At 59.8% G+C, this 8,177-nt stretch overlaps 2 protein-coding genes across 2 annotated transcripts in view; both read left to right on the top strand.

The window, feature by feature from the left end:
- The window catches only part of SAMD10 (sterile alpha motif domain containing 10), an 11,549-nt gene extending 11,270 nt beyond the window's left edge, over positions 1-279 (top strand). The window contains exon 6 of the mRNA XM_006896956.1: positions 10-279. Within this exon, the coding sequence (XP_006897018.1) occupies positions 10-279 (270 nt within the window). The remainder of the gene's footprint in view (positions 1-9) is intronic.
- Positions 280-1,647: 1,368 nt separating this feature from the next.
- On the top strand, positions 1,648-8,177 carry ZNF512B (zinc finger protein 512B). The gene is made up of 17 exons (XM_006896904.1): positions 1,648-1,771; positions 1,899-2,041; positions 2,361-2,489; positions 2,625-3,160; positions 3,380-3,478; positions 3,570-3,793; positions 3,879-3,950; positions 4,269-4,415; positions 4,562-4,686; positions 4,849-4,941; positions 5,195-5,293; positions 5,912-6,082; positions 6,168-6,362; positions 6,484-6,585; positions 6,890-6,952; positions 7,409-7,507; positions 7,932-8,177. Exons 1-17 carry the CDS (start codon positions 1,648-1,650, stop codon positions 8,175-8,177), a joined length of 2,667 nt encoding a protein of 888 aa, XP_006896966.1.

The following is an 8,177-nucleotide window of genomic DNA, read 5'->3' as shown; positions in this document are numbered from 1 at the left end:
GCCGGTAAGCGCCCTGGCCTGTGCCCCCGCCCCGCTTCGGCCGCGGTCGTAGCGGCCGCGCCCCGACCCGGATCCCGACCCCGCGCGGTCAGGCTTAAACTAGCCCCAAGCCCCGCAGCTACCCCCTGCCGCCGCCGGGACCCCACGCCGGCCCCGCGCCCCGCGCCCCGTCCTGTGCGCCGCGCTCCCGCTCCTCCTTCTCCAGAAAAAGTCGCCATTTTGGTTCACTACCTTCGCCGCACCCCCCACGCGTCCGCGATCGGCCCTTCCGGGGCCTGATTGGGTCCCTCACACTGCACCCGCGCCCCAACCTTTCGAAAGGCTGCAGGTGACGGGTGGGTGGGTGGCAAGGCATGGCCACCAGGTGTGCGTCCCTGACAGGCCTCATCTGTGCGCGCAGGCCTGGGCCTGGGTCAGCTTGCACCGTGATACTCCTGCTGGTATCTCAGTGGCACTTACGGACAGGACACCTCCACGCTTACAAGACCCCACAACCTGCACCCAGCGGGATGGGAAGAGACTCTGAAAGGCCTTTCTTGTCCCGTGGGGGAAATCACTGATGGAGTCAGGAGGGTGTCCAGATGATCCCTGAACTCCAAGCCTGGTCCTTCTGGTGCTAGATTGAAAAGCAGAGACCTGGCCTGCAACGCACACCGTGAGCTTTAGGTGTTTACTGCTGGCTGGATGACTGCTACCAAGAGTATCACCGTAGGAAGCTGCAGTCTGAGGGCTCCTAGCAAAGTTTGTTTGGTTGTCCTCTGGCCCTCTCTCCATCCAGGCCTGGACTGCCCAGGCCTGCCCTCTGGCTTTACCCTGGATCACCTGAAACAGAGACCTTGGGGTCTCTGTGTGGCTCAGAGCCCCACATCCACCTCCAACACTTGGGGTGGAGGATCTCCAGCCTGAGTGGAACAGACCCATGGAGGCCCAGTGCAAACAGGAGGGGCCCCCTCTGGGGCCAGGCTAGTGGTCCTGGGAAGCTGGGCTTAGCTGCCTGTGGTCCCTGGCTGGAGATGATGAAGCTATGTTGGTGGTCCCAAGGCAGGAGACCAGCGACTCCTAGGGTGGCAGCAGAAGCGACAAGAGGCGGGCACCAGCCTCTGCCAGGGCACATGGGCTCGTTGGAATATGAGCAAGTGGCTTGGAGGTCCTAGGTCTGCTCACCAGAAGTGTTGGGGGCCCTCAGGCATTGGAAATCTTCCAACTGTAGCTTGGGCAGAAGGACCCAGGTGTCGAGTGCACAAGTCAGTACTGCTAGGGCCAAGTGGGGCGAGCTCAGCTCTGGGCTATCTCATGGTGTCCTGGATGATCCAGTGGCCCATCTTTTGTGTCTTAATTAGCCCCAGGATGGTGCACTCTGCCTCCTTGCCCCTAGGTGCAGACACATGCTTCTCAGCAAGTGTCTGGTGAGAGGCATCTTAAAGCTACATGTGGCAGGGAATACCAGACGAGGTCCTTCAAGTGGATAGTTTCTCCTGGATTGTCCCAGACCTCAACAGGACAGCCCCTCCCCAGAGTCAGAGGTCCCTGGCCCCCTCCTCAATTAGCCCTGTCTGGGGAAGGGACAGAGTAGCCCAGAAGAGGCTGTCAGGTGCCTCGGGCCCTAGGCTTCTTGTCCTCACAGGCCTGGTCACTCGCTCTGCAGCCATGACTGACCCTTTCTGTGTGGGTGGAGGTTGCCAGCTCCCAGGGTCCAGCAAGAGTGGTCCTGGCAAAGATGCAGGCCGGAACGAGGTCCGACTTCCGGTGATGCATGAGCCCCCCAAGCTTGGTGAGAGGTGGCATGGGGAAGACAGGGGCCTTCCCCAAGGGTGGGCAACTTGGAGCAGCAGGAAATTGGGTGTTGTGGAGGTGTGCAGGTCTGTCCGGCCCCGAGCTTGGCATGTTATTTGTCACAGGAATGTCAGTGGTCCGAGGTGAGCAGACTATGCCCAGCCAGGCCTCACTCTGCTTCGACCCGGGAAGCCCAGCCAGCGACAGAGCAGAAGGGAAGAAAAAGGGGCGACCCAAAGCAGAGAACCAGGCTCTCCGAGACATCCCAGTGAGCTTCTAAGGGCTGGGGTGGGGCTCACTAGGGCCTGCCGTTGGTGTCACCACCTGCTCTGCAGCAGCTTCATGGCCAGCCTGGTGCTCCAGGGTATTGGCGATGGCCAGACAGGCCTTCATTGTGGCCGTAAGCCCAGTGGAACAGGTGTGAGCACCTACGACAGACAGGTCCAGCATAGGGCTGCCATTCGGGTGGTTGGCCTCTTCTTACTGTGATCCCCACATTGAGGGCCCAAAGAAGGCACTGTGCCTGGGGCTTGGGTCAGGCGGAGGTGGCCCCTGGGGGTCAGCAGCCTGACATTGTCTGTCCCCAGCTTTCTCTGATGAACCAGTGGAAGGATGAATTCAAGGCCCACTCAAGGGTGAAGTGTCCAAACTCGGGTTGTTGGCTGGAGTTCCCAAGCATCTATGGCCTCAAGTACCATTACCAGCGTTGCCAAGGGGTAAGGAACAGATGGCTGGGGACAAGGAGGCCCGACTCTGCCTGCCCTCCCTGTCAGTGTTCTGTCCTGCATACCAAGGGGTGCCTGGGCAGTCTTCTGGGGCAGGCCCTGCTCACATGTGCCCTTCCCATACAGGGTGCCATCTCTGAAAGGCTGACTTTCCCCTGCCCCTTCTGTGAGGCTGCATTCACTTCCAAGACCCAGTTGGAGAAGCACCGCATCTGGAACCACATGGACCGACCCCTGCCTGTCCCAAAGCCCGGGCCAGTCAGCCGGCCAGTCACCATCAGCCGGCCTGTTGGGGTCAGCAAGCCCATAGGTGTGAGCAAACCTGTCACCATCAGCCGGCCTGTGGGTGTCAGCAAGCCCATTGGCATCAGCAAGCCAGTGCCAGTTAGCAGGCCTGTGCCAGTCACCAGGCCCGTCCCAGTCACCAAGCCCGTCCCAGTCACCAAGCCTGTCCCAGTCACCAAGCCTGTCCCAGTCACCAAGCCCGTCCCAGTCACCAAGCCTGTCCCAGTCACCAAGCCCGTCCCAGTCACCAAGCCCATCCCAGTCACCAAGCCTGTCCCGGTCACTAAGCCCATCCCGGTCACCAAACCTATCCCGGTCACCAAGACTGTCCCGGTCACCAAGCCCATCCCGGTCACCAAACCTGTCCCGGTCACCAAGCCCATCCCGGTCAACAAGTCTGTCCCTATCACCAAGCCTCCACAGGTCACCAAGCCTGTCACAGTCAGCAGGCCCATGCCAGTCAGCAGACCTGTTCCTGTCACCAAATCCACGCCAGCAGTCACCAAGCCTATACCACTTGCCAAGCCTATGCCAGTCAGCAAGCCGATACACATCACAAAGCTAGTGACAGTTGCGAAGCACATGCCGGTCAACAGGCCTGTTGCCATCAGCAGACCCACACCACCCTGCAAAATGGTGCTGCTGACCAAGGCTGAGAAAACACGCAGCATGGGGAGGAACAGTGGTAAGAAAAGGTACGGGGCCTGTTGTGGGCCAGGGCTCCTGGGCTGCAGCCTGGTACCCCAGAGTCGGCCATCTGCCCCTCACTCACCCCACTGCTTACAGGGCTGCAGATAGTCCAGATGCTTGCCCCTTGGCACCAAAGCTGGCAAGGTCAGAGAATGGGGAGTGCAGCTCGTCCACAGAGGGCCAGAGTTCAGGATTGCAGCTAGGTGTCGCGTCCACGAGCAGTCCCCTCTCACAAGGCAGCAGTACCTCAGGAGGCACAGAGACACCTCAGGTCATGGGCCGTGCATCTCCACCTGAGGACCCAGAGCGGACAAAGCACAGTAAGATGAGACGGGGAACAAGTACGGGGTGGCCTCTGTTTGCCTGCCATCTGACCATCTTTCCCCTCTTCTCTTTCTGAGTCAGGAAGGAAACAGAAGACCCCCAAGAAGTTCACTGGGGAGCAGCCATCCATCTCTGGGACCTTTGGACTCAAAGGTAAGACTCTAGATGGGCAAGCACTTCCCTGACTGGGCACATGTGCACTCATGCACATACCCACACCTGCCCTGGGTGTGCATTCCTGTGAAGGGGACCTTTGTTCACTCCTGGCTTACTTATATGTGCACATGTGTGCTGGGGGCTCTGTCTACATCCACCCTGCCTGCATGTGCATTGCTATGTCAGTGTCTCCTGCCTGCACTGATGCCACCCTTCCTGTGAGAGGAGGTATATGCTAGGACCTTCTACCTGTGTATGCACACACATGACAGGGCTCTGCTTATACCTACCACACCTGCACACGTGTGCACACAGGACTGGCCAAGGCGGAGGACAAAGCCCGCATCCACCGTGCCAAGAAACAGGAGGTAACAGGCCCCGAGGACATACGGAAGAAAGTGCTGGCTGTTACCAGTGTCACCAGCAAGGAGGTGCCAGGGCCCGGGACTCATTCAGCTCTAGGTGAGAACCACTGAGTGGTGCCTCAGGTCTGTGCTGTAGGGCTGGAGTGCGGGGTCAGGGCTGAGGCTCAACCCTGGGTTCTGCATCTGGTATCCAGGGGATCCAGGAGCCCAGCAAGGCCCTGAGGCCCTGGCTTTGCCCTGTAGGTGGCCCTGAGGAGCACTGGCAACGGGCCATCCATGAGCGAGGTGAGGCCGTCTGCCCCACCTGCAATGTGGTCACCCGTAAGACCCTTGTAGGGCTCAAGAAACACATGGAGGTGTGCCAGAAGGTGAGGCCAGACCCTGGGGCAACTAGGGTGTGAGGAGGGGGCCCAGGCCTGGTGAGACCTCCCCAACATGTGAGGCTGGGGCACTGTCTGGCCAGATTCCCCAGGGCACCCAGGGCACTGGGAGGCCCAGGACCCAGCAGTGATGAGTGACTCTGTCTGTAGCTGCAGGATGCACTCAAGTGCCAGCACTGCCGGAAACAGTTCAAGTCCAAGGCAGGCCTCAATTACCACACCATGGCAGAGCACAGCTCCAAGGTGCACCCTCCTGGCCCAGGCCCAGCCCGCTCCCCAAATGAGCCCTTGTCCAGTCCCTCAGCTCAGCTGACCCTGTCTGTTCTCATCCACTGCTGTCCTCCTCTGTAACTGGCCTTTTGTTGGTCGCGCTTGGTGGGGTTCATTGTGATAACCTCATGTCTGACCTTGGGTATCTGCCTGGTCCCCAACTCCTGGGCAAGGTTGGAAGTCCTGTATGTCTGGGGCCGACACTGATGCTACCCTGTGCCCCTAGCCCTCTGACACCGAGAACTCGGAGGGCGGCGAGCAGGAGGAGAGAGAGAGGCTGCGCAAGGTGCTGAAACAGATGGGGAAGCTACGCTGCCAGCAGGAGGTCAGGGGCGGGGACACCCGGTGGAGGTGGGTGTGGGAGTGGAACATGGGGCGGGGCCGACAGGAGAAGTGGGGGTGGCTATAGGGGGAGGGGATTTGAGTAGAGGCGGGAACACAGGCGGAGATCGGTGTGGGCATAAGACATGGGGCCCACCTTGGGGTGGGGCAGGGGCTGGGGGCAGGACAAGGGACTCACTCACATAGAGGTGGGCCTGGGGACATGGGGTGGAGATGGGTGTTGAGGAGGGAACCCGAGGAGGAGACAGCGCTAGGTGAAGGGCGGAGATAGGTGTCGGGGGAGGGACGGGGACGGGAAGGCCATGGTACAGAAATATGGGGCAAATATGATGGGACATGGTGGGGGACACGGGATGGATATGGAGATCAGGGGGTGGAGACGGAGGTTGATGTGGAGATTTGGTGGTGATGGAAGCTGAAACGCAGGAGGGAAGACATGAAGATCAGAGGGAGCGAAAAACCCGGAGGTAGAATCAAGAGGGTTAGGTGGAGGATTTGGAGACTGGGTGGGGACCCACCTCAACCCAGAACAATTGGAGTGTGTTCTGAGTCTCATCTCCAGGGCTACCAACATGGCCCCTTCTCTCTGCCTATTCTCCAGGGCTGTGGGGCCGCCTTCTCCAGCCTCATGGGGTACCAGTACCACCAGCGGCGCTGCGGGAGGCCACCCTGTGAACTGGAGAGCCCATCCTTCCCCTGTGCCCACTGTGGCAAGACCTACCGCTCCAAAGCTGGCCATGACTACCACGTGCGCTCAGAGCACACAGCCCCGGTGAGCCAGCAGCTGTGGTCCCAGGCCCACGACCACACCCTTTTTGGCCTCACCTTCTCTTACCTCCACCTGTATTGCCCCTCAGCCCCCTGAAGAACCTGTGGACAAGTGCCCTGGTTCTGAGAACCTGCTAGGTGTGGAGCGGACACCCAGTGGTCGTATCCGCAGGACTTCGGCCCAGGTGGCCGTGTTCCACCTGCAGGAGATTGCAGAGGATGAGCTGGCCCGAGACTGGACCAAGCGGCGGATGAAGGATGACCTTGTACCAGAGACTGCACGGGTACCAACCTGGGGCCCCACTGGTCATCACTTTGAGATCCCAGCCACCTGATCTCTAGGTGTGGTATGTCCTAATGGGCTGGACCAAGGGTAACTTCCTTGCTTGGTGCCTGTCCCCACAGCTTAATTACACACGGCCAGGCCTCCCAACACTTGACCCCCAACTGCTGGAGGTATGGAAGAACGAGGTCAAGGAGAAGGGCCATGTCAACTGTCCCAATGAGGTACGCTGGGGAGGCTGCTGGGGACCGTCCTCAGGGACAGGATACTTAAGTATGGTCTTCTGATAAAAACAGGTGGTCAGAGCCTGAAATGTGTTGGGGTAGCTTGTGCTACTGACACCTACAGGCAGTTCTCTGTGACTCTTAGCTCCCACAAGACCCTAAGGCAGAGACCCCTATCAGGGGGAGCTACCCAGAGCCCTCAAACAGCTGGGACTAAGTGGCCCACTCGCCCTGCAGAGGCTCTGTTCCCTATCTGGGACAGGTTCTCTGGGAACCCCCACACACTGTGCCTCTTGTCCCCCAGTGCTGTGAGGCCATCTACTCCAGCGTGTCCGGACTCAAGGCCCACCTCGCCAGCTGCAGTAAGGTTGGTCCTGCCCAGCTTCCAGTTATGCGTTGGTGTCACATCTACAATGGCTAGCACGCAGCCCCTTCCTGCCATCTTCAGTGGCTCCCTTCCAAGGTGCCCCACTAGTTTCACCAGGGTCACCCTGATCTGGCTTGCTTGCTGACCCTGGCAGGGGACACTCTACAAGAGAATAGCCCAGCAGGCAGAGGGACCTCCTAGAGATGGGCCTTTTTGCCCACCTTTCTCTCCTGTCATCTCTGACAGCAGCGGCCACCAGGTGCATGCTGCCCCTGAAGCCCACCTAGTCCCGCCTCAGCAGCAAAAGCTTGTCCACGAATGATGCTGCTCTCAAGTCCTTCTCCCTTGAGCCACTGAGTGAGGGTCTGGTACTTCTGCCCCGGCTCGGGTCTGGGGGCTGCAGGTCCCTAGGACTAGGGGCCAATTTGTGGGTGCTGTGCCACCCCTGCGTTGCAGGGAGACCACTTGGTGGGGAAGTACCACTGCTTGCTGTGTCCAAAAGAGTTCAGCTCTGAGAGCGGAGTCAAGTACCACATTCTCAAGACCCACTCGGAGGTGAGGGGCAGCCGGGGGGCATGAAGGCAAGGGAAAGCCAAGGTCATGGAGGTGAGTGACAGCTGGGGACATGGAAGTGAGGGGCAGCCAGGGGGCATGAAGGTGAGGAACAGCCAAAGTCATGGAAGTGAGAGACAGCTAGGGACATCCAGGGGACAGGGGAATGAGAGGGGAATGACCAGAGGGCAGCAGGGTATGTGGTGGGGAAAGGCTGGTGGCAGCCAAGGGTGGGTGCAGGAATGGGGGGTAGTGGCTGTGAGATGTTTGGCCACAGTCTAAGGACAGTTGGCTGAGAGGCCACCCCTCAAGGAGCTGAGGCACAGCCTGTTTGTGAGAGATCCCTTTAAGTACATGCCTGGCCTTTTAGCTGCCCCTCGGGGCATGTCCACCCTGGAGGTTCCACCGGCTGTTTTTTTCCATCCAGAACTGGTTCCGGACCTCTTCACACTCCCCTCCCAAGCACAGGAATCAGGAACTGCTGGAGCCCCAGAAGGAGAAGGGTGTGGAGAGAGGGAAGAAGCGAGGCCGCAAGCCCAGGGAGCGGCCTGCTGAGGAGTCTGCAGCCAAGCTGCCCCCACGGTGTGATGACTGGCCATCAGGGGCCAGAGACAAGGGGGGCCGAGGCTCAGCTAGCCGAAAGTTGGGGGTTGGCAGAGCACCTGAAAAATGA

Source organism: Elephantulus edwardii, unplaced genomic scaffold (assembly GCF_000299155.1).
Source record: "Elephantulus edwardii isolate Elephantulus edwardi_28Jun2011 unplaced genomic scaffold, EleEdw1.0 scaffold00193, whole genome shotgun sequence".
NCBI lineage: Eukaryota > Metazoa > Chordata > Mammalia > Macroscelidea > Macroscelididae > Elephantulus > Elephantulus edwardii.
The sequence above is the reverse complement of the archived record's forward strand: the minus strand, read 5'-3'. Positions and strand labels throughout refer to the sequence as shown.